At 29.2% G+C, this 27,242-nt stretch overlaps 1 protein-coding gene, 1 long non-coding RNA gene and 3 pseudogenes across 4 annotated transcripts; 3 read left to right on the top strand and 2 right to left on the bottom strand.

Annotated features, from left to right (window-relative positions):
• The first annotated feature begins 794 nt into the window (after positions 1 to 794).
• LOC149894144 (uncharacterized) lies at positions 795 to 1,576 on the top strand. The gene is made up of 2 exons (XR_016455629.1): positions 795 to 1,169; positions 1,335 to 1,576. It is a non-coding gene; the product is annotated as an uncharacterized LOC149894144 (long non-coding RNA).
• A 9,111-nt stretch (positions 1,577 to 10,687) lies between these two features.
• Positions 10,688 to 14,412, top strand: LOC149894143 (uncharacterized; annotated as a pseudogene). Its single transcript, XR_016455375.1, has 3 exons — positions 10,688 to 11,767; positions 11,886 to 12,206; positions 12,491 to 14,412. The product of XR_016455375.1 is annotated as an uncharacterized LOC149894143 (transcript).
• A 3,330-nt stretch (positions 14,413 to 17,742) lies between these two features.
• Positions 17,743 to 18,732, top strand: LOC145192464 (NACHT, LRR and PYD domains-containing protein 6-like). Its single transcript, XM_090077316.1, has one exon. The coding sequence runs from the start codon at positions 17,743 to 17,745 to the stop codon at positions 18,730 to 18,732; it is 990 nt and encodes a 329-aa protein (XP_089933442.1).
• A 1,063-nt stretch (positions 18,733 to 19,795) lies between these two features.
• Positions 19,796 to 22,165, bottom strand: LOC149894142 (uncharacterized; annotated as a pseudogene). Its single transcript, XR_016449474.1, has 8 exons — positions 21,951 to 22,165; positions 21,697 to 21,855; positions 21,413 to 21,446; positions 21,178 to 21,227; positions 20,929 to 21,101; positions 20,648 to 20,712; positions 20,244 to 20,335; positions 19,796 to 20,015 (listed from the first exon to the last, which is right to left on the bottom strand). The product of XR_016449474.1 is annotated as an uncharacterized LOC149894142 (transcript).
• A 211-nt stretch (positions 22,166 to 22,376) lies between these two features.
• Positions 22,377 to 25,831, bottom strand: LOC149894141 (uncharacterized; annotated as a pseudogene).
• Positions 25,832 to 27,242: the final 1,411 nt, after the last annotated feature.

The following is a 27,242-nucleotide window of genomic DNA, read 5'->3' as shown; positions in this document are numbered from 1 at the left end:
ATTAAAAATTAAAACAACTAGGTGAAAAATGGCAAGATAAATTCTCCTTTGTTTTTAAAGACTTGTAAAAAACTGTAATGTTTGTTTTGTAAAATTTTATAAGTGTGCAAACGAAGTTCTTCTGATAAGAAACAAATCACATTCCCACTTCCTGTTCCTCCTAATAAGAAAATTGAGCGAACAAAGAAATCTACTTTAGGTGAGCACTTGCATAATTTTGTGCTTGCACCATTATTTTTTTTATTGTAGCTTTTTATGAATTTTAAAAAAATATATTAATTTTTTTTTAATGTTTATTAAATATTTAAAGATGTATTGTAAACAAGTCAGTTGTCCTTTTGGTAAAATTGATTGTTAGTTCTTGTTAGGATTTGGTTGATTTTTTATTGTTTAGATGTTAAAAAGTTCTTGAATGACAAAGATGAAAGTGAAAGTAGTGCAGGAGAGATGTCTCTTAAAAAGAAAAGAAAGGTAAATATATACTCTATAATTAAAATCAACATTAGTATAAAGAAAATGTAATGTTAAAAAAAATATTATGAAAATTATAAGGTTTGTCCTTGTGAGTTTATTTTTTGTAATAGCATCAATTTTTGCTAAAATTATATTAGGTTGTTTACCACTTAAATCATTTTCAGGCAGTTCATGTGTTAGCATGCCAAAAAAGTGATTTCCTTAGTGGCAAAATCAGTGATCCCATTGATTTTGCCACTAAGGAAAGACTCTGCAAGTGTACATGATGAAGTCTTTTTAAACAACAATGATGATAAAGGTGATATAGTTTCAGAGCTTACCTTTTTTTGCCAGTTTTTTTGTTGTTTTATTGTATTGTTATTTGTTATCAGCAATCTAGAATGACACTGTTGTGTCATTCTAGATTGCTGATAACTTGAAAAAGTCTGATGCTTTGATATGCAGGCTGGAACATTAGTTTGATAAAGATTTTTGACACAAAAATCAATTTATTCTTTTCATATTTAGCATTTCAATTGATGGTAATTTAAAAGTTGGAACAGATCAATACAAGGCTTGACGATCTGTTTAGATTAGTTCATACTTTTAAAGAAAATAAAGATGATGTTTATCATCTTCCCCAACCATTTACTGAGCTTCCAGATTTAATTAACTTTGATGCAGGGTTAACAAACCCTAAAGAGTTTAAATCATTTGTAAGGTTTTAATTGTTTTAAACTAATTATATGAACTGAGTATGAAAAATAAGGCAGCGTGAGCTATTCTAAATTTTATATAAGAAACATTCAAAACATTTTCATGTTTTGAATTTTTTTTTTTACTAGAGGTCTGCCATTTTTATAAAAGTTGTTTTCATTTAGATGCAGTTACCCGATGTTTTAAGATAAAAAAACACGATGTACGATGGTATATTGCAGATTGTTTGAAGTTTGCACCATATCGTTTGGATGGTGGAAAGCGAGCATCGAATCAAAAGGAGAGTGTGATGGCAGAAGGTGATACAGAAGATGTTGATATTTATGATCAAGAATGATTTTATCAAGATCGTTTTCCAAATAATTTTTATTTTGTATAATTTTTTGTTTTAAAAATGTTTAAATTATCTTGTGGTTTTATTTGCTTTCATTTACAGTTTAGTTATCTGCATTTGCAAAATGACGAATGGGCAGATCACTTGTGAAACTATAATAAGATATATAAAATCAACTATTGCAGTCTTTATATTGTATTGAAATTTGATAGGATTTGTTAATGGTCACAATTAAGCTTGCATAAGTAAAGACTTGGATAAATTTTGAAAAAATAGCACATACAATGATTCTTATCCCCCGCATTTCTTATCTATGCAATATTGTTATTGTGAGTAGAATATTCTACTCACAATAACATTATTGTACATATAAGAAATGTTCGTTGAACCAACGCTAAATCAATGTTAATATAACGTTGATCTGTGGTTTGTTTTCAACGTTTAACTAACGTTTGGTTTCAACGTAGATTTGCGTTTCCATTTTAACCAAAAATTAACGGCTTTTCAACCATAAATTTCAACATTTTTTCAACGTTTTTTCAACGTTGATATGCTTGCTGGGTGAGGTAAGCAACCTTTGGAAACATCTTTCTCTTTCTTCGCATATGATAACAACACTTTTGGTTGGTTTAATTTAGTCTTTGAGTTTTAAAAAACTAGTTTCTTTGAAATGATAAGAAAGTACTAATGCATTCCGACATTTAGTGCAGGTAGTTTATTGTAAATTTATGTATCATACATTTTTTGATAAGATACATAATGTTGATAATGTTTGATAACATACAAAATATATGTTATCAAAAAGTTCCCTTAATAATTCAAGTCAAAAACAATTGACTCAATCATTGAGAGCTGGAATATTACAAAGAATAATATATAAGTAAAATAATATATATTAAAATATAATATTTTGTATTTTATATTCTTATTAAATACTATATCCATTAACTACATTTATGTATTAAATAATCCTAGAAGGAACCTAAGTTGTGTGTACTCCTAAGTTGTGTGAACCCCTAAGTTGTGTGTACTCACTGCACTCAGCTAATAGTTCATGCAGCATGTACATATCTGGTATCTTGCCACAAAAATTGAAAATATAAAATTTGTCTAAATTGTAAGTAGACACCACTGCCGCTTACCATACAGTTATGTTATAAACCTTCTAGCACACTGCATTGGGTAACTAAGAACTAAAAGGTACATAAATTATGCGTAAATATTATTAAATCGTAAATTGCACTTAAAAAGTATATCGAATATTTTGTACCTTAATATTTAAATAATTTCTTTAATGGTCTAATTTTTTTAGAAACCATTTCATATCTTTAACATTTTTAAAACTTTATTTCATAGTCTAGTTTCTCTTTCAAAACTCTGTTTAATTATTTTTTTTAATATTTCTGTAAAAAGCCTTAGAAAATGTACATCGGTCACCGCTAAGAGCTCCGATCGCCGCCATCTTGAGAGGCCAATTTTGGCTTCAAATTATTTTGAAAAAGATAATTGAATACGCTATCCAGTTATATTTTGAGATCAGTGAAAAAATATTTGCCATTTTGAAAATTATAAGTTAATAACAGAGGTGTGCAGTTTGGTTAACTGGTTATCTTTAACCGACAAAATGACCGAGAAAGTCTTAACTGGTTAACCTCAAAAATGATCGTAGTTAACCAAGTTAACTGCTTTAACCGCTATGTATGCAGTTAACCGGTTAAAGGTATATGCGCACGGATAACTAAATGAAATGCTTGTAATTTAAAAATAATAACGCATTTTTAACCCCGAATTCTTGTTTAGATTTATTCATTCTGAATTTATATCATGAAAGAAACCAAAAGAAAAACTGTTTTCCATCAGTATGCAAACATAAAATGCAAAACGAGAATTGTTAGGCACTTTAAGGAGAAATTGGCATATTAATTAATGTAACATGAGGACTTAGTGGGGACAAGAGAATTATCACTTGGTTATCTTGACTTGATCATTTGCATAAAAAGGGGACGTTATAAAAGAGATCAGTTCAATTATTATTCAATCGGCAATAAATTGCAGTGGAGAAATCCGGAATGGTACTCAATGAAACGATGTGAAGAGCCGTGGTGGTCTGCAAGTAGGCCATCCTAAGGTTTATGAAGTTGTTGGTCAGTTACAGTTATCCAATTATTATTATTTACAACGTTTAAAGTATCTTACCATCATTTCGCGCTGGACTTGATTCGGTGATTGTAGCGGAAGTTGCCTTGGACAAAGGTCATCATATTGACTAATTCGGGTGCAAGTTGTGAACGTTGTGCCGAAACCTTGTTTCCGGCGAAACTGAAAACTCTTTCTGACGGTGCCGAGGTGGCCACGAAGGATAGCACAATTTTGGCAATTTGACTAAGCCTCGGGAATGCTGATTCGTGTTCTTTCGACCAAGTCAGGAGATCCAATCTCTCTGCTTCTTCTTTCTGGAGGATCCATCTTGTTGTAATTTGAAAACAGCATTGAAGTGATCAATTGCCTCCATAAATTCTGGAAGGGTGCCAATAACGGATGGATCTCCCTTCAAACGGTAATCCAAAGCAGATGCCAGTTTGAAAATCAGATTTTGAGGGAACCGTCGATGAAGGGCAGAGGAAACTTTCGACTTCAGTTCTTCTACTTGAATCAATTTGACAACAGCTGGGATTACTAGCGATAGCGTTGGGTAATGTTCACCTTGCAATGCGTCGGTAGCGGCTTTGAATGGTTCGAGAAATTCGAGAATCTGAAGAATGCCTTGCTTCTCTCTCTTCGTAAACATAAGATCTTGAAAGTCGGTTCCCATCAAGAGTTCATCAAGAACGACAAAATTCTCTTTCACGGATTGCAGCATAATGTAGAAAGAATTCCATCGAGTGGGGCAGGGCAGCTTCAACGAATTAGCCTTGCGAGGCTCACCTGGAATTAAAATTTAAATAACTAGGTTTCAGTCTTGAAACTAGCAATGAAAAAATGATATTTATTACATACCCGTCTTTGAAAGGTTCACTTGATCGTCCACCAATTCGTAGTAGTCGTAATCCTCCACCAAAATCCCGGACGAATCTCGCTCCGGTTCGTCATTGTCATTGCCTTCTTCGCCAAGCAAAGCTCGTTGCTCCGACAGGATGGCCCACGCTTTCTTCTCTCGAGCCAGAATTTCCTTCTGCTTCTTTTCAACATCACATTTCCGATACTTGAAGTGTTGTATCCCCTTCTTACTTTTCTTGATTAATCCGTCGAAACTTTTCACCTTCTCTATTCCATCCGCCATGAGGCACAAGTTGATGTTGTGTCCGAAACAAGTGAAATGGACAACCTCCATTAGGTTCAGCGCGGCCAGAATGTTTGCACCATTGTCAGACACCCAAGCTGACTTGTCCAAAGGAATCCCCCATTCTGTAGATAGTCTTCTTAGTTCAGCAGCAATATTCATCGCGGTGTGTCTTTCAGAAAACTGCTTGGCCGCCAAAACAAAGCTGCATTGCTTCCAGTTTGCATCAATGAAATGTACAGTAAGCCCAACATAGTAGAGTCGCCGATAATTATCGACCCACATATCAGTAGTGAGACAGTAAAATTGAGCTTGTTTCAGGTCTTCGACGTGCCTGATGAAGATGCAAGTTTGTGTTCTTTGTTGTAGTTCCATATGATCCATCCTTCCTGTTCGTGGAAGTGGTTCCATACTTCAGCCTTTTTTGCTCTCTTTCGAGACTTCCTTTCTTCTTTTTGTTTGGCACAAGAGTTGTCAGTGACCGTAACCTGATCTTGTGTGGTTTCATTTTCAGAGTTGTTTTCCTTATTTGAGTTGTGTTGGTGGTCTACTTCTTCAGTCTCAAAATGAATACCACCATCCATAGCCTCGCTCTCTGAAGCCATTTGAATCATAGAAATTTAACCTGTGAAAACAATGAAAAGTATAATTATTAAATTACAAGCAAGACGAAAGATCACCAACAGTTTGTTTATCTTACTGTTTGAACCGTGGATTCCTTGAATATTATAGAGAAAAGTCTTTCGTATTCAGGACTGTCATTCAGCAATACATACATAAGTTTTCACATCATAAAAGGCCTTAAAATCTCATTAAATTAAAACACTCATACTACAATAGAATGTGATTAAAATACCTGTTCTGTGTGTTATTTAGCACATTTGTTATAAAAACACTCCTCAATTACTCAACAATAATTTAACGAGCACGCCGCTTTAACAGTTTTCCTAGTTTTTCCTCAAAATGCGTCTGCTAAAAAAGCGGTTAACCGCGTTAACCGCATTAACTGGTATATTTTTGTTGTTATATCGATAATGTAGTTAAAGTGGTTAACTGCGGTTAACCCGGTAAATTTTAGACCCTCGACGGTTGGTTAAAGTGGTCAATCGACTGGTTAACCGGTAGTTAATTGGTTAGATTAACCATTTTGCACACCTCTGGTTAATAATCTTTCTGCTGACAAAAGCAATACATTAATAGCACGGTGTTTACGTTAAAAAAGTCGTTAAAGTATGTTTATCTTGCGCAAATTTTTGTGGCAATGAAAATAGCCGTTTTTTGATTTATAAGAGAACAAACTATATTGCAAGTAATGTAGTTTTGTAACAAATTTTAAAAAAGAATTCAACAGTTTTTTTTCCTAAGAGAAGAACTTTTGAAACTTAGTTCATAGTTGATTTATCCCATGTAAAATTTAGAAAATACAACTTTCAAACCGTTTTTTTTAATTAAAAAAACCAGCGAACGATACAATAATAATTATTCATCAATTTGTCTACATTCTCACATTCTGCGTTCAACCTTTATTTGAAATCTTCCATTAATTTCATTTCGTTATAACATTTTTGTTATAATACTTTAAAATAATAATGCAAAAGCTGATGGAAACCAGGTCTGTTTATTGCGCAATGTAATGGTAATTAATTTTCGTTAAAAATGAAGGCGTTTTGAAAATGGCAAATATGAGGGTTTTTAGTGGGATTTTTTACAATTTTGACTTCGAATTAGAGCACTTTCCATTAATTTTCAGGTGCATGTTTTTATATTTTTCTGAATCAGCATAAAATTCTCTATCATAATCAATCATTAAAAAAAATACGGGGGGGGGGGGGAGGAGAAACTACAGTAGCGCCAACCATTTTATGGAAATAGCATTACTATAACTTTGAATAACATCCATACCCCTATTTTCCTTCTAAAAAATGAAATGATAAAAATAAAACTGCTAAAAGAAAAACTAAAACAAACAAAATATAAACGATTTAAAAAATTAAAATATTTTCTACTTTAAATCCCTTCTACTTTATCTAATAAAAATTTAAATCCTTTCTACTTTATCTAATAAAAATGTATACATAACTATTTTATATACTTACTTTATATTATCTTAATATGATTCTTTATGTAATATATCTAAACTTATAATTCAATTCCAAAAAGAAAAAAAATTTAACTCGCTTAAGAGATCTTTCTCCAATGACCGCGTGCATTTAGAGAACGCGCTCTTTCAAAGCCTAGTAACTAATGACGAAACGACGTTAAACATTAAACATTTCTGTAGCAATTATATAGGTACGTGTGCAAAATTTTTAAACTATTCAAATATTTAAGAGCTATTGTCTGAGAAATCTAGGCAAAGTCTGGAAGTGATGTCTTCAAATTGCACTCATTTTTAGATATTTTGTAAAAAACAATGAAAGTAGGCCACTGGTAATTTTTTTTTCTAAAATTTTTATTAATTTTGGAGATATTGGGTCCCAAAATTTGGCCCGTTTTGAGAAAATTTTGCGCACGGAGTGCAATTGCTACTTTGAGGAGAAGTTTTAGCAACATGAATATGACAGAAACATTTCTTTTTAATTTTTTTACTAATCTGGGTTGATTTCTAGAGTAAAAGTAAAAATTCAACATGATTACATTTTCAGTAGTCTAGAAATCGTTGTCCTAAACCACAACATTTGAAATTTTACCCTAACTTTGAGCTCTAATATCTCTTTAGGCCAATACTTGCACGTAGTTTTTAGGTGTTTTTGAAAGACACTAAGACATACATTGATTTTTCGGAACAAAAACCATGTGCATGCAAGGACCTGGGAAGGAGTAACCTGCCAAAAATCACTTTTTGCGTTCTTGATAGATTACCCATAACAACCGTGGCCTTAGGTCCACCATGAACAGTATAAGTTATTTATTTTTCCTTAAATATGCATCTTCCACTATCTGAAAAAAAATCCATGTGCTCGGGTGATAAAAAGCCTACAGAAATCCTAGAAGTTGCCTAATTTTGCCAATTTTTTAACTAAAAAAATACCCTAGCAACGGTATAGATATACTTAGCAACGGCTACTTTACAGCCTTATTAATTAGTACTGCTATTAAAAATTTTAATATAATGCTTTTTTTAAAGCAACTGTACAAGAGAACTTGAAAAAAAATTTTTTTTAACTTTATCAATGAAAGAAAGAACCATTAAACTTCAAGATCGTTTTTTCCGTTTAAAACTGATGGGAAATGCAGTTTTCTAAGAATTAAGAAAAAAAATATAATAAATTTATTAATGGCCGATCTGAATCTCCACGTTGTCAATATCATTTTTTTAGAGTGAATAATCTCCTCTTTGATTAGTTAGTAATGGTGCATCAATCTTACAAACAATGTCAAGAGACGAACATAGGAGAATATTTTCTTTGGTTGGCCACTTGAAGCAGTTCTTTCCAGGTGTAACAGAATATTCCTTACAAGAAACATATATACCATCATCATTGACCTAATGGTCGAGGTAAAGTAACATCTAATCATTGCTGCTTCCTAAATATTCCTTGAAATTAGTTAATCTGGTTAATAAACCAATAATTTTGTAATAGATCTCAATACACAAAAATACAATATTATAGTGTTAAAACTTCTTACATTTTTAATCATTGCAGGATACCATTACATAAAGTATGGAACAACAATCCAATCACCAATTTAAAATTCAGCTGCTAACTCCTTTGCAAACAACTGAATATCGTTGTTTAAATCATCTTCTTCGTTTTCAGGTGCATCTTTCATATCAACAGTTTCATCAATCACATCATCAGTTAGATTAACCACTTCACAAAAAGTGGTTGCCAACCTTCTTGTACTTTTTTGCTTACTCCATTTAAAAAATTACACTTAAAGGATAAAGGAAATTGCTAAATACTTATCTCAAGGTTATGGGTAATCTATCAAAGCGCGTTGAACGCAAAAAGTGATTTTTGGCAGGTTACTCCTTCCCAGGTCCTTGCATGCACAAGGTTTTTGTTCCGAAAAATCAACTTATGTCTTAGTGTCTTTCAAAAGCACCTAAAAAAACTACGTGCAAGTATTGGCCTAAAGAGATATTAGAGCTCAAAGTTAGGGTAAAATTTCAAATGTTGTGGTTTAGGACAACGATTTCTAGACTACTGAAAATGTAATCATGTTGAATTTTTACTTTTACTCTAGAAATCAACCCAGATTAGTAAAAAAATTAAAAAGAAATGTTTCTGTCATATTCATGTTGCTAAAACTTCTCCTCAAAGTAGTAATTGCACTCCGTGCGCAAAATTTTCTCAAAACGGGCCAAATTTTGGGACCCAATATCTCCAAAATTAATAAAAATTTTAGAAAAAAAAATTACCAGTGGCCTACTTTCATTGTTTTTTACAAAATATCTAAAAATGAGTGCAATTTGAAGACATCACTTCCAAAATTTGTTTTTTTTGCCTACATTTCTCAGACAATGGCTCTTAATTACTATACATCATTGTAAAGAGCTTTAAATCAGTATTACGATGGTGAAAATTTCATAAAAAATTAATCATTCTACTAAAAGTTATGTGTATTTAAGTGACAAAAATTCATTATAAGGAATGCTTAAGTAAACTGCAATTAACTTAAAAAATTAGCGTTCGGTTTACGGTGGTTTTGTAATAGAACTTCGTTGTTTAGTTTTTAACGCATTACTTTGGCTCGGTTATATTTTTATTCAACTAATAACAGAATATGGTTTTGTGTTTGTGTGTGTGTGTAAATCATGTTTTGAATACTTTAAAAAAATCACCTATATTTTAAATAAAGTTTCATTTTTCTAAAAAAACAATTTTTAATGAATAAAAAAGTCAAATATACAAAATGCTCATAATCGCAAATCCTCCCCCCCCCCAACCTCTACAACAGAAGAATATTTGGTACCTTTACTGCGTGCAAAAATAGAATATAATATTTTTTAATGAAATTTGGCAGGTACATAGAAAATAGATATATAAAATTGATTCAAAAGTTAGAAAAAAAAATATCATCCCTTCAATGTCAATTCACTACCAGAAATGGAATGAAGTTTTCAATAGCAATGAAATTACTAAAAACGTTAGTAACTGCAAAAAAAAAAAAAAAAACAAACTGCAATAAACTTACAACACTCTACTTTTAAAATATTATCTAAGTCAATATAAAATTCTAAAAAAAAGACGAGAAAAATCCATTCTTACGACACCTACCTCGAGCACGCGATGAAAAAATGGTCACAGATTTTATCTTTAAAATCGGTGCCGTAAATCGCAGATACGCACATTAGGGTGTCCCAAAAATACGAAAAAAAAAAAAAAAAGTTGTACACACCAAATTCTTTGTCTATACACTTATAGAAGACCACTAGTATTGAAAAAAGGTTTTTAAGATCACTTCAAGTGCTTACTGTAGAAATTTGAAAAAAGGGATTTTATTAAATATACTGATTTTTTTTTAACTCAAATATTTCCGCTTCTTCTAAATAAAAACTTACTCTTTTAACAATTCTAATAACTGTAGTTTTTTATAGTTTAAACATCTGTAATCATTAAAAAAAATATCGGTAGCTTTGTAGTAGGATATGGCGGCAACTCAATAACTTAGTATTATCACACTTTTCTTGATCACTGTTCTAAATATTAAGAACTTTTAAAAACAATATATATATATATATATATATATATATATATATATATATATATATATATATATATATATATATATAAATATATATATATATATATATATATATGTATATATATATATATATATATATATATATATATATATATATGTATATGTATATATATATATATATATATATATATATATATATATATATATATATATATATATATATATATATACTGATATGTTTTTAATACAATAATTATTTGAGTATTATTTTTGTACTTTTTTGACAATTAGTTGTTTTCTTTGCAATTATTGATTTTGATTAAACCAACTTTATCTTATTTAAAATATCGACTTGTGAATACACCAACTTTGAAAGCCGCAATCTTGATTAAATAAGGTAAACAAACTGAAGCCAATCGTTTTTTTCTGATAAAAAAACAACGAATCAAACTGTTACTCTTTACAAAAGAATATTTTGCGTAGTTTATTATTACAAATTAAATATTGATAAAAATTAATTATAAAAAAATTAAAATATATTTATGTTATGGCGAAAAGAAAGAAGACTGCTAAAATAAAAAAATCCAACTATAATGTTAATTTAAACCCGCGTCGACCACTTTACATTCTCAGAAGTCCAATTTCTGTTTTTCCCATACATCAACTACCAACAAATGGAACAGTTCTACAATATTATCAGTGTGTTATTACAGAAAAAAGTAAAAGGTTCAAGTCTACTCAAGAAAATTTCTCTTGCAAAACAAAGAGTGGGAGTAGGGATATGGTTTGCCATGACAAAGATTTTTGTTATGAAAGTATGGAGATATGTTGCCTTAGAAAAGTTGTAAACATATGGAAATATGCTGGTTTTGGAAAGTATATAATTTCTGAAGTACAAATTGTTAAAAAATTTATTAAACTAAATAAACTGTACATTTCTATGCGAAATACAAGTTATCTTTCCTGGAACACAATTACCAAAAAAAATCACGGAAATCGGTTTGAAGAATTTCTTGAGAATTTATTTGATATTTCTCAAAACAACATAGAAGATAAAATCAAATCAGATAAAGATATGCCAAGATCGAATGATGCAGTTATAGAAGATTTGGCTTTTCTTCAAGGTCAAAGAACAATGAGGAGAGGTGTAATAAGTGATAAATATGACATTGATATGCAGCAAAGAGTTGAAAGGAGAATTAAAAGGTATGAAAGAATGAGATCTTATGAAGAAAAATGTAGAGTTAAAGAATATTTTGGATTGGATAGAAAAGTTGATTTTGAAATGGATGAAGTGATCTCTCATAACTCAGATGAATTTGAGGCATCAGGTAAATGATATCTCAAATTTTAACTTTAATTGAAAACTTTTAAATAATTATTCTTAATAATGGTTTAATTAAAATTTATATTTGCTTTATAAAGTAATTACTGCTTTTCGTTACTTAGGTTCTGCTGCTCACCAATCTTCAGTTTCTAGTGATAGTGATTTAGATTTTCAAGAAAGGGGTGAAACCCAGCTTCCAACACACACAAAGCTAAAGCGTCAAAAACACTCTAAGTTGGGCTGTTCAGAAATTGCAATAGAGTTTGACAGAGACAATCTTATATTAGCTACAACACCTGTTAGTGTTAGATGCGGAATCAGCATTCGCTCACAAACAATGTTTCTAGGAGCTGTTATTAAAGCTTGAGGCGGAAATGTCAATGACTTAAATATATCTAGAAGCTCAGTAGCTAGAAGTAGATTCAAGTATATTGAAGATTTAGGTAGATTTGTTTACATTCAAAATATTTATATTCAGGGTGTTAGCTAGCCCAAAGGTGTATATTGGGAAATTCACAATGGTTTCAAAATCAATGACTTTTTTTTTTGATTCTTATTTTGAGTTTTTTAGGACAATTTCTTGAAAATTTCCAATATTTTCCTGAACAACAACAATAAATATTCCCAATACAGCAAAAACGTGGTATAATGTTTAATTTTGGCTAACACCCTGATATTAAAACAATCAATAGTAGTTATAAAGAGAAATAAATTCTTTTTAATTTAGGTACCACCATCAGATCAAGCTATTACGAAGAAATGGCAGGAAAGAATTTGATCTTGCACTTTGACAGTAAGTTGGTAAAAGAAATAGAGGAAAAGTTAAAAATTACTGTTAAGAAGGAAAGGGTTGCTATATCTGTTACCAGTCCTGAATTTACTACAAAAGACGATCGCCTACTTGGAATTATACCTGTAGAGAGCACTAAAGGAAAAAATCAAGCCATTGTTATTCAAAACATTTTAGAGTACTTTGAAATAGCGGATAATATAATTGGAGTCTGTACTGATACTACATCAAGTAATACAGGTAGACTAAACGGAGCTATAATAATAATAAGTAGAATTCTTAATAAATGTTTGTTTTGGTTTATGTGTCGTCACCACATATATGAACTTCATATAAATCATGCAATACAGGCTATCACTAAAGTTAAATCTAAGGGTCCAAATAAATCTATGTACTTGGCTTTTCAAAGAAACTGGGAAACTTCTCATGAATCTGTGAATTCAAGAGTTCCAGAACTGAAAATATTTGATTGGAACAAGCTCGAAATAGGTAGCAAGCTTCACATCTTGGCGCTAGCAGCTAAAGATTATGCAAAGTATTCATTAGAGAATAAAATTTTTCCAAGAAATGACTATAATCACCTTGTAAAATATTTGGCTTTTTATCTTGGCGTCAAATCTGATAAGCTTAAAGAATTTAAAATTCATCAACCTGGAGCTTGTCACGAAGCAAGATTTATGGCGGATGCTTTGTATATTCTTTCACTAGAGATGACATCCACTGTTATAAGCTTTTTACCTGATGAAAATAAAAAGGAAATAGAAACATGTGCCTTTATTGTTGCTGTTTGTTATGCTCCATGGTACCTTAAATCTAGATGCGCTCAACACGCTGTACTTAATGATTTTAATGCTTTTAAAGCAGCATATGTTATCAAGGATGAATTTAATGCTGATATTGGTAATGCTTTGATTAAAAGTTTTCATAAACATTCGTGGTATCTTTCTCCAGCAATAGTTGTGTTTTCACTCGTTGATTCTCACTTGGAAATGTCTGTTAAGTATCAGATTTTGAATTTGTTAATTTCATTTCCAGTTCCAGAGCAAAAAAATATAAATATGGAAAAACCTAATCCAGTTTTAATCTTACCAAACAGCAAGCTTTCAGAACTTGTTTTTGCTGATAGCTGGCTTATATTTTTACGCCTTGGAATCACAAATCAAGTTAAAGATTGGGTTTCTTCTCATCCCAACTTTTCAAAAACTGAATCAGTGTAACTAATGACTGCGCTGAAAGAAACATTGGCTTAATAAACGACTTTTTTAAATATTCTCAAAAGGAAGAACAGCGCCAAATATACTATTGATAGCAAGAGAGGAGAGAAAAAAAGTAACAAAGAATGTAACTCAAAAAGAACTTATAAATATTTAAAGCTCTCTATATGATAATATTAATATATATTAGTGGACAAAATAATCACACTGTTATTTATTTTATTTTGATATTTTGAAAAGCTAAAAAATAGAGATTTTGGAATTTTACAGTAAGCACTTAAAATGATCTGAGAGTAATTTTTTAGCATCTATTTGTCTTCTGCCTTAGTATAGACAAGGAATTTTGGGTGTACAAGAGGAGTTTTAAAAAAAAGTGTTTCTTTGTATAATTTTGGGACACCCTAACGCACATACCTAAATTATATTATAGATTCCCGCAATGCAAGCTATGCTTTCTTTTGTTTGTTAATCTGTTTCTTGGCAATGTTAAGAGTGTTATGTTAAACTTCTTGTATTATGAATATGTATATATTATGTGATTGTAACCAATCAAGTTGTTTTATATAAGGCTAATCATTGAGTAATCTGAAATACTCAATATTTGGAGCCCACGGAGAGATATCGATCATCAAAGTTTAGTACTTATATTGTATTTGTTTTTTTTGGGATTGACCCTCGTTTTGGGGTTTGTTTGGGGCGCGTATTTCTGCTAGCATTAAAAAAAAAAAATTTACATTGTGTGTGTAATTTGTGTTTGTGGTTGTATCAGAATTAGCCATAGTTTTTTTTGAGTAAACGTTGTTTGTTTTACTGGCATTCTTGGGGTTTGTAATAATGGTAGGTACTGCTTGGAAAAGACTCATTCGTACCATTACCGTCACTGCTATTAAAAATATATTTGAAAAGGCTAATAATTGCATGATTGATTTTAGTCAAGGTAGTAACTCAGTAGAAGAACTATCTAGTTTCAAGGAAGTTTTGATTGAAAAATATGATAAAGTTAAAGCCATTGATGATGAATTGATTAATTTAATTGAAGATGATGATGAGTTACAAAATGGAGAGAATTTAGCTAATGAATTCTCTTTATTTTTTAAGAAAAATATTAAAATAATTGAAAGACTTAATTATATTTATTGTAAAAATAATAATAAGTCACAATCTGGGAGTGTACAAGGTTCTACATCTACTTTTGGAAAGAATAATATTGACTTCCACCTTCAAAATGATTGCAGATTAAAACAATCATGATTACAGATTAAAAATTATATAATGATAGGTATTTTAAAGTAAAATAATCTTTAAAAAACATATATGTGAAGACAATAAAAAAAAAGAGATTTAACTTTCTTATAATAGATATAGACTCAATATGTAAATTGACAAGAGCAACTAAGAATAAGATTAATAGATATGATCATATTTGCTGATAGAAAAATAAACTAAATAAAAGTATAGAAATGAAAAAGGCTAAAAAAGCTTATTTTCTTGAATTTCTACAATTATAAATTTTTAGTATCGTAACTTTGTTAATATTATTAAAACTATAATTATTATATTTCTTCTTAATATTATTTTTAATTCTATTTTTGTTTTTGTTATTATTTCTATTATTATTTTAATCATCATTATTATTACTAATATCAATATTAAATAATAAAAATAAAGATCAAATTAATTTTTTTTATTAATGATAATGATAATATTATTATTGTTATTATTATTATTATAATTATTGTTATTATTATTTTTTTTATTATTATTATTTTTATTATTATTATTATTATTATTATTATTATTATTATTATTATTATTATCACTATTATTATCATTATCGTTACTATTATTATTGTTATTACTATTGTCATTATTTTTATTATTATCATTATTATTATCATAATCGTTACTATTATTATTGTTATTATTATTGTTACTATTTTTATTATTATTATTATTATTTTTATTATCATTATTATTATTTTTATTATTATTATTATTATTATTATTATTATCATTATTGTTATTATTCTTATTATTTATATTATTAATATTTTATTGTTAGTATTATTATTATTATTTATATTATTATTATTTTTGTTATTATTTTTATAATAGTTATTGTTATTGTTATTATTATTGTTATTATTATTATTATTATTATTATTATTATTATTATTATTGTTATTATTATTGTTATTATTATTATTATTATTATTATTATTATTATTATTATTATCATTATTGTTATTATTATTATTATTTATATTATTATTATTATTATTATTATTATTATTATTATTATTATTATTATTATTTATATTATTATTATTATTATTATTTTTATTATTATCATTATTATTATTATTATGACCATCATCATTATCATTGATTCTATTAGTATTACTTTGATAATATAACTATTATGCATAATTTTTTAATATCTAAATTAAAATATATTTTTTAAACTTAAAACTGTAATAAATAATAAATAATTATATGTACAATACAAGAGAAAGTTCAGTGATTAAAAATTAAAGTACAAAATGAAATCAAGAAATAAGTTGCACAATAAAAATAGACTTTTTTTATATGTTTTATATTTAAAAAGGCTTTTGTAAAAGTTATGTCTCTAAATGACTGTCATTACAACTTTGCTTGTATAGCTTTTACTATTGTTGTAAAAAAAAAATATACCGTAAAACGGGGTGACTTTGATACGCGGGGTGACTTTGATAATTTTGCCTGTTAGTTTTAAAAGTATTGATTTGGAGATGTATTTGCAAAATTAGAAACTTTTTTTGTTTTTTTCCTAGTACATTATTATATTTTGCGTATATTTTTGAAAATTTAATGATTGTGAAGTGATTCTAGCTTGTGCAAATGTGTTGGGATTAACAAGACTTAAACAACAAAATAACGATTTTTACATGTACCAAAAAAATACCAAAAAACATATGATTTTAATTTTTTGGAATAAATTTTTTTCTAAAAATCTATACTTAGATGTTCAAGTGGTATATTCCAGTTATAATACCACTGTAATATACCACTCATTTTTGTCAATATTCAAACGAGTTCACACTTCACAGGTATAGCAAAATACCGTGTGAAGTGTGTAAGTGAATATATTCAAAACAAAGATAATAAACAACATCTATTAACAAACTACTAAACTAACAACCATCTGTAAATGTCTAGTTTATAAACAAATGGAAACAGCTGACTGGAATGTGCTTAAAAGCAGTATAGAACGTCATATAAAAAGTCAGTGTGAAATTGAAACCGATAGTCAAACTGTGCGATGTGCGCACAAAAAAAACCGTAAAATCTTAAAAATATATTGTAAATTGTGTTGTAAGTTAGTAAAACTCCAAAAAAAAAATATTAATGGCACTTGTGAAGGTGGCTTAATTAATAAGCTTTTAAGAAATAATAAACTATCAAAGTCACCCCCAACGAAGGATTGAGATAGATAACATTTTTGACTTAAAAAAATATATATTAGAACCAAAAAAAAAAATTATATTTAACGGAATCCTATAAAGGAAAGGTATAATGTTATATCGAAAAAATAAAATTCAAAAAAAAATTTATACGAAAGAATTTATTTGCAAAAATGCTCGAAAACCTATCAAAGTCACCCCGTTTGACGGTATATTATTAAAACAATAAGGGTAGCTTAAGAATAAGATAATTAAAAAAAAAAAGAATTAAAAAATAGATAAATGATGATAAGGGTAAGTTAAGAGCATGATGTAAAATATGAAATAATCAGCCATTTAAATTAAAATTACAGTTACAGGTAAATATTCTCAGTTATTTTCTGAAATAAATATTTTAATCTATTTTAAACTTTATTGAATTTTGACATAGCAAAATCATACACAAGTTTTTGTTCAAATAGTTTGATTTGCAAAATATTGCATTAAAACTTTTAGAAACCTAAAATAAAGTTCTTTTGATGTTCTTTCAGAAATGCAAGAGACACTGAAAAAATATTATGTTACAACTTATGGAAAAATGGATGAACTTATGCACTTAGTAAAAACTCCAGCTAAAGTTGAACTCTTACATAAGTTCATTGAATTGACTGTAAATGATGCTGATGAAACGGAAAAAGATATTGTACATATTACTGAGCGAGAGTCATTTCTTCGGACACAAATGACCTATCAGCCAATTGATTTTAATAAAGTATTTTCAATGGAACTATCTTTACTCTTGATATCTGGTATTGCTGGAATTGGAAAAACTTGCTTGCTCAGAAAGTGCTTACTTGACTGGGCCAGTGGTAACTTATGGAAAAATGTGGATTTTGTTATTTATCTTGAATGCAGAAAGTTAAATCAATATCAAAATATTGGTGACATTAAGGAGCTGCTTAATGTTTTCTACAAAAATATTTTTCAAGAGTGCAATCTTTGTGAGCATTTTTCTATTCTGTTTGTGATAGATGGGTTGGATGAGTTTTCTCATTTAGATGAATTAATAAATCCTAATCCACTTAATCCAATCAAACAACCCATCATTAATGCATTAGCAGAAGCATTGAATATTCAAAAATACAAATGTGTTGTTGCTGGAAGGGTTGGAGCTGTATTACGATTCAAAAGCAGAGTGACAGAATGTACAGACAAGTTAAACATTCAAGTAATGGGGTTTAATGAAAAGGGAATTAATGAGTATATTGAAAAAATTGGCAGCAAAAAAGAAACCATTAAAAGTGTTCTTAAAGAGTCTTATTATGCTAAAGCCATGGCATCTGTTCCATTTTATCTATCGGTAATGTGTGCAATTATTGCAGCAAGCGATTCTTATTCTTTCAACACTATGACTGAGTTGTATTGCTGCATTTTTTTCTACTTTTTTCAAAAACACATTTTTAAAACCAATGATACAGTTCATAGTATGATGCAAAGTGAGAGTAACAAACAACAAATTTTAAGAGTTTGTAAAGTTGCTTAGGAATTGTTCAATCAAGGTAAAATTATTTTTTCTCAAGATGAAATGAAAGGTATTGTCAACGACTTTGATGAAGTTAAAAACGAACTTTTGGGTTTCATTGAAAGAGTTGAATCTCAACTTGGTTATCAGTATCAATTTGCTCACCTCTCTTTAATGGAGTTTTGTGTTTCAGTTCATGCACACATTTATTTGAGTCCTGATGAGATTATCTGTAACAAAAAGTTGCGTAGCTGTTTGCCTATGATCTGCGGACTGGCAAATGAAAGTGAAAGATGTTTTGTGAGATTACTTGCTAACTTGGAGATTTCAAAGAAGGAAAGTGATTCCCTGCTTGGTATGTTTATGAAAATTATTTTAAAAATTTTGAAACGATTTTGTACTTCATTTTGTAGTCATATGTTTGTGATTTATAGTGAAAATGGGTCGATTTTTTATTAACTTGTTCACTTTTAAAGAAGAAAGGAATTCATTGCTTCATGCTGTGTTCAGTAAGTTAATATTTTAAAAATTTCAAAATACTATACTTCATCATGAGTTTTTATTAATTTATTAGTTTTGTTTATTTCTTTATGATGTTTATTAAGATTTGTAGTTTTTTTTCCTCATAAGTTCTCTCATCAATTTAAATGCATCGCACTATTTTTTTGAGAATACGCAGAAGAACGACTAAGTATTTAACTATTCCCAGTGGGCAACCGGAAAACTTTAAGACGTCTTAAAGACGTCCCATATGGACGTCTTTATTTTGTTTAGTTTAGAAATGCAGAAAGACGTCCTGCGTGGAACGTCTTTAAGACATCCTATGAGAAACGTAAAAAAGACGTCCCGATCGGACGTACAAAATTGGTTCAGTTTGGAAATACGGAAAAACGTTACAGATGGAACGCCGAAAAGACGTCTTATTCGTGTTTTTTTAGTTTAGGTTTTAGATTAAATAACTAATCTAAATTATTTTTTCTAAAAACATTTTTTCTTAACTATATAAATTAAACAAATTTAATCAAACTACCGTTTCATTTTGAAATATTAGCAGAAAAATTCGAATTCAACACACAAATTAGTAAAGTAAAAGTTATTTACAGAAAACTATTTACAAAAAATGGTTTGATGCTGCGAATGCTGTGAATTATCACTTCCACAAAGATCATTAACATTACCCTTGTTAGCAGACAAGACGGAAGAACAATTTCTTCCGCCACCATTTTTTCGACCTGGAGCACGTTTTAGAATGTTCCCAACAATCGAATGAACTTCATTCTCTGTTAAAACATTTGGGGCACAGTCTAAGAAATGAGTTATAACATTTAATGACAGTGGTAAAATTGAATTTATGCAACAAATTTAACCCTTTTTAATCTGTGAATTTATAACTCAGTTGATTTTTGTGCGTATGTAGTATAAATTGAAAGAACAATCTGTATAAAGCACTTCAGAAATTATAAGCATAAGAAAATTTTACACAATAAAAATATATAATATTAAAAAAATATAATATATTAATAAAAAAATACCTATAATTATCTTCATTAAATTTGTTTTTCGATAACTCTCTTTTTTGGTACCAGCCAAGTTAAATAAACTCATCAGTTTATTTGACATCAATCTAAATAAATAAATGATAAAAAAAAAACTAAACCCAATCATAAGCAGTTTTAAAATTATGGACACCAGTTTTTAATTTATGTTCTACTAATATACATTATGAAACATGCAATGATCTTAGAGATTAGGAATAGTTAGTGTATCTGATAGGGTGAGTCAAGAAAGGTGGTTTAGGGATGTAGAGCATAAAGATGCAGATAATTGGGTATCAGCATGTAGAAAGTTAGCAGATTTAGGAGGGATAAAAGTGAAAACTTGAAAAAAAAAATTGGAGAAAGTGCGTTACAGCTAACATGAGAAAGCAAACACATACTTAACAAGCATCGCTCTCACTTTGGCATAACTAGAATTACCACCAACATTTGATAATTGACAGTTCTAAAAATAATGAACAAAGCAAATAATTAACATTTTGTTCATAATTTAAATGTTATAGTTACTAGTCATACTAGTTCTAAATGTCAATTTAGGTCAAAGCTGGTTCCTGAATTCAGGAAAATAGGTCAACAGGTATTACCATGATAGTAAATGATTTAATCATCATTTCTTGTTTAAGGCATTTAATTTATGTTTTAAAAAAGTACTACTTCTCACTATATACTTTTCTACTTCTTTATCTGATAAAGAGGAGTCAAAATTTTTGAACTCTTCTAGCGTATCAATCTGTGATACATCTAATGATGAACTATCTGCTCTTAATATATTTTTAATGCCCTCCATTTCATCACGAATGTTTGTTAGTAGATGGAGCACTTTGTATTGAAATTCTGAAAATTAAATAGAAGTGGTTATGAGAAACTTTAAAAGTATAACAAAAACAATATACTTTGAAAATTTACATACTTCCTTCTTCTAAAGGGAATTTTGCATGATTCAAATTTTTTTTAAATTTTCTATTTGAGAACTATCTGATTATAAACTAACATCAGTTGGACATAATTTCCTCATGGGTGCTTTTTGGGATACTGAAAAAGTAAAGCAAATTGTGTGAATATAGCTATGATAAATTATAAAAGATAATTCTTCTCATTGTCAAAAAAAAAAAAAAAAAAAAAGCTGCATAATACCAAAAAATTACAGTACAAAACAGATATATTTGTAGTTTAACAAACCTTTAATAAGTTCAATTTAAAGAATACACAAGAGTTAAAAATATAAACATGTGTATGTTTACAAATGGTTATTAAATGACAGCTATAATGTAATTTACGAAAAATATAGAATGTGAACTTACTTATTTTAGCTAATGAAGACTTTAAAGGAGCATTCATGGTTTCTGGTATTGTTTTTTTTAATGATAATTTTGAGGGTCTTTCTGGTGTCATTAACAGCCTTTTAACAGCATCTAATGACTTTGCAAACATAAAAATTTTTTTAACAACATACAGTTTAGATCAGGTCTTGGTATTAACATTTTCTTTTTCTTGCTCTTTTTTTTGTTGGGATCTTTTTTTTCAAGCACCTCATTTTCAATTTCATTTGAAGTTGTAAACTCAAAATTTTCCCATAACTCTCTTTCATCTTTTAATAAAATTTTAAAAATTATTAACACACCAAATAGAAAATGCCTATTAAAAAAACTTTTTAACTTAAATATACAAACACATACTATTTACCATCTTTAATTTTCTCTTTTAACTTAACAAACTTGTGCAACAATGGATCAGGTGGAGTCAGTTCTTTGTATGCTCAGAGGACATTTCCTCCTGACGGCCAATATATATAATCTTCATCTACTCAGACTGATGCTATAACACCTTCCTCTTCCAAATTTTCTTCCACCCAAACTGCTTTGCACCAAGCCATTTTTATTAAATTTTTCAAGGTGTTTTCTAAAAAATATATTTTTATGAAATATACAAATGAAAAGAGCAAGACTATTCATTTGAAAATAATAAAACAAATATTTTAACATAGAATTTAGAAATATCATTGTTTGACATTTACATTCAAATGAAACATTTAAAATGCGCTAAGTTCATTCATTGGTAATGACACCCTTGAATTAAAAAACAACACAATAAAGATTTATTTGAGGAAAATCACCCTCTTTCTATTTCATGCAAAACTGGAAATATTGTTAGTCCACGTTGTTCTGGTAGCCATACACACTTCCTAATAAAACAAGCTCTATAAAAGATCTTACTCTTCAATTTTATGTTGCTTTGATGTGGAAGTAACACTATGTTTAGATGTGAAGACCGAATTGGCATATTATACATCTTCCAAGTGCCTAATTTTTACTACATCACATAAAAAAGAATCATCTGATATGATTTCTTTAACAAATACAATGTTGTTATTTTTAAGAAGAAAGCAATTATCTTTTCCTCCACTAGATATCTTGGTTGAGAGGTTTTTTTTCATTAGAAACCTAAATTAACTTTCCAATTGAGTTTGTCTTTTTACAACTTGTGCATTTGGATTAGAAGAACCTTTTACAGCTTTCTTTACACACTGAAGAAAATTTTCATAAGGAAAACATGATATTGTGTTTAATGAACTATTATAGTTTAAACAATCATCAGGCAAATGTAATAGATTATGAATATTGTACACTGCAAATGTATTTCCATAGATATATTTGCAATTATAAACAAACTGTGTTATTAAACTCCTTGCATAACCAATATACTGCATGTGAAAGTTATCATCAGACTGTAACATAATACTTATTGCAATGCTTAATGCCAAGAAATGTTTGTATGAATCTTTAGATAAAATACATCGTAGAACAACTAGACCGGTATACAAAAGAAATTGACAAAATTCAGTTGCCTTCCATCAATCTAAGTCATTGAGACTCTGTGGCTGACATACAAATTCACTTGGCAAGTGTCCATTTAATGATAGGAGACAGCTTGAAATTTCTTCAAATTGATGAGCAGCTATTTTACCACCAGGACCTATTTTCCAATAATTCACTAACCTACGGACAACACCTAAACATACAAGATGCATGCAAATTAATCAAAACTAAAGGAGATATAGATGTTTGATGGTGATAATATCCAAAATTTTTAAATGTTATGTTTTCCCTTAAAGGATAATCAATCTCATCGTTAAAAACAACACGACTTTCATGTGTTATATGAATACAACATCTTTCACAAGAGTCATAACCAGTGTGGGATATGATACATTTCAAAAACTCTCTGGCAGGGGCATCACACAAAAAACACTTAACCTTTACATCATATTGGTAACCATTGATTGATGCACTATGTTCCATCAACTCAATTAACTCTGCAATAAAGTCCTCTAAATAATCATTAATTAAATCAGGTTTTTTGTTTCCACAATACAATGCAACAACAAATATATCAAAGTCACCAAAAGAAGCTAAAATTTGCCACAACTGTGTTCTGCCTGACTTATACAATGGCAAATCATCAATGGTAAAACACAATGCAATGGATCTTTCAGTGAGATTGTGATGCAAAAATATTGTTTCTAAATCTTTTTTAATACCTAAATAGGTATATGTACCTCCACATTTTTGTATAATATTAACTTTCCTTGGAGTTTGCAAAAGTGTTCTGGCATCTTTTGGAAGTTCAAGCCCCTCTTCACGAAGTATATTAAGAAGCTCATTGACAGAAGCTCTAGTCCATCTATTACGAATGGAGCAAGCAGAAAGTTTTTAGCAAAGGCTATAATTAGAATCATCAAGCATCTGAAAGATGTTTGATGATTCTAATTATAGCCTTTGCTAAAAACTTTGATTCATCAGCATCTGAAAGAGTACATGAATCATTTTTTTAAATTCATGATTCATCAGCATCTGAAAGAGTACATAAATCATTTTACTGCTGCTATCAATTTCATGAAGAATGCAACTGCTATTTGAAAGGTCAGAGAGATTTAATTTAGCACAGGCTAGATTTTCATGTTTTTCAATTTCAAAAGTTTCATCATAGTTAAAATCTAGTAATCCAAACACTTTTTTTATTTGTAGTTTTCTATTTTTTTACATAAGCTGCCATTATCATAATATTAGTTGTGCTTTTTAAAAAAATGACTGACACTTTTGTAAAATAAATACTTTTATTAACTAAAAAATACACAATACTTAATATATATTTCTCATTTACAGTCTTATCAAGTCATCATTTACTATCCAAATTAGTTTTAGTTAATGCACTGTTCCATGTCGATCAAAGTAAATCAAATTAAATCAAATTGAAAAAATTTCTATTAGTTATTAAAAATAGTTAGTGACTTATCTTGAGTTTGTTATATAATATAAATGATATAAATAATTTTACATGTAAGTAAAAACAAAAATAAGAATCATATTGATATTAATAATAATAACAACAACCATAATATAGTATCAGTGTATAGGTTATACACTGTTATTTTTTACAGTAAATAAAATTTAAGTGGTATGATTTTTTTATTTATGTTATCTTTTTATGTTACCTAACATTTACCTAAATAGTAATTGAAAAATCTTCGACGAGTTCATAATTACTATTTAGGTAACTGTTAGGAAACTTAAAAAGATAACATAAATGAAAAAATAAAAAAACTTCGATCCAAGTATAAGTAAGAATCGCCATTTTTGAAATCCATGCGTTTTTTTTTAAATAGCCGTTTATAAAACGTTTAAAGAAGGTCATGAAAAGTAATAGCGATCAATTTATTTATTTCGTTACATTTTCGGGACGGACAAGAAAAAGACGTTCATAAGACGCTCTGTTATGGTTCAGATTGTCTTTAAGTCGTGCGGACTTGAAGTGAACGTACATTAAACGTCTTTATTCCGTCGTGTGCCCACTAGGGTGATTCTATTTTTTAGTTTGTCATGCAAACCTTTTCTAAAACATGAATAATTGTATTCTAAGAGCAACTAAATAAAAAATAATTAAAAATTTGAAAATTTTACTAGGTCAAAAAAAAAAGTTACTTTATGGAAATAAGACAAAATTATTTCTTTTTTTTAGTCTTTTTTTATTTTATACATAAGCAAAAGAAATACGACAAAGTTTATAAAGTGAAGTTATTTTTTATTCGACATTTGCATAAAAATTTCTGTTAAAAAAAGTCTCTCAAGAGCATCATCAGACTTAGCCCGGGAACATCGGATGTCCATAGCTCGGAGTCCTCTCTCAGCTACCTCATTTGTTCGATGCACATTCTTGAATGAGATTTTAACACCAAGAATATGTCTTGTCAGAGCTTCTTGGGCTTTAATGCAACTTGATGTAGTTTCTTTTAAGTTTTCCCAGTTGGGTTCCTCTCTCATTTTAAACCATGCAAGTGACCAAGAACAGCTAATAAACTTAGCTATTTCTTTCAATAATGGTCGTTCTTCAGGAAGTAGAAAGTAGCCTAACAAGACATATATTGCTCTGCTGTTCCACCTTGCTGAGTGAGAACTTGGTAATTTCGTTGGTAGCTGCAGTTTGGGTAAAATATTGGTGTCCAAATAGTGCCTAAATGCAATACATAACCTGGAAAAATAAACAATAAAATGGATCAACGCATTCATCACATATACAAATCATTGATATTGAAAATAATAATTTTTAATAAAACAAACCTAGCCAATAGCTTATAATCATCTCTCCAGGTTTTTACAGTAGGAGGAGGATGAGGTGTTTTATGCAGGATATTGTATGATTCTTTCAATTGCGGATTTTGATGGTGTTGGCAAGTGGAAAATTACCATTTTTTTCAAAACAAGGTCCAGAATGTGAGCATTGCATCCATAATAAGGAACAGGCCTGTTAAATAGCTTAGATCTTAAAATCCCTACTACTCCACCAGAACCATCATAAGATCCACCTGAAGTAAAATGGAATAACTTATTTAATTGGATTTTTTTTATTATTTAAAAATAAATAATTTTAATTTTACTAACCTGTATTGACAGAGCAGGTGTCACAAATTATAAGGGATATTTTATGCACAACATTATACTCTAACAATGTTTCCGTTATCATAGCGGCTAGATTTTCAGAAGTTCCGCTAGTATGTAATGTTTTGAGGCCAATGTACCAAAATATTGGTCCATCAGACTGAAGGGCAATGACCATGCCTTCCACTTTTTTAATCCCATAATCATATGGTGCCACACCTTTTCCATCAAAGTGTAATATAAAGGATAATTGAACAGACAAAGCTTCTTTAAGTTTAAGTAGAGTTGTGACTTGCAACCTTTTACCAGCTTTGAAAATAGCCGATTGATTTGGAGTTGGAATGTCACTATGGAAATAACATAATGAGCGAGTTACACTAACTCCTTTGTGGGTTGAGATACCAGCTTCTGCGCACATAATGGCAATTGGCATCGCCTTAAACCAAAAGTAAAATTAATATAAATTTAATAAAAAAACTTTTTTTATTTCCAAAAATTATTATTACTCACCTTTGATTTAAACTTCCGTTTGGGTCGTTCAAACAAAGGCTGAAAATCATCAACGTTATTATCATTTTCAGAGCTTGACTCTGTGTACAGTTGCTCTACATAATCAAGATCCATGTTTTTTGGTATCAACTGCCTGTTAGCAGGATGCTCAACAACTGTTTGGCTGGTTAATACACAGCTCTTTCTATCATCCATTTGATGATTATAGAAGATCTGCTCTTCCCTCTTCAGCTTTATATTTTTATTAAGGATATCAAATGGCATAAAAAAATCCATATTCGATTTTCTCTTCAAACTTAATTTATAAGCATTCACAACTTCATTCAATTTTTTTGTGATGCCAGCTCTGGATACTGAGGGCATGCTAAATTTCACATTCCAGAGCTGCTCCAAATCTTTTGCTATTATTTGCATAACAGCTCTTGATGGTGGTGCGGGGCGTGTGTCAGCTAGATGGTGATAGTAGCCAAGAATGTGGCGGACTTCTGGAATAGTCTTGAAATTGGCTAAGGATTTAGTCCGTAATCCATAA

The sequence above is a fragment of the Hydra viridissima genome, unplaced genomic scaffold (assembly GCF_058129835.1).
Source record: "Hydra viridissima isolate aposymbiotic clone 2 unplaced genomic scaffold, HvirCarnegie_v1 scaffold_1, whole genome shotgun sequence".
NCBI lineage: Eukaryota > Metazoa > Cnidaria > Hydrozoa > Anthoathecata > Hydridae > Hydra > Hydra viridissima.
The sequence above is the reverse complement of the archived record's forward strand: the minus strand, read 5'-3'. Positions and strand labels throughout refer to the sequence as shown.

What these genes read in the sequence shown, in the direction of transcription:
- LOC145192464 (XM_090077316.1), top strand. Translation starts at nt 17,743, where the DNA reads ATGCAAGAGACACTGAAAAAATATTATGTTACAACTTATGGAAAAATG.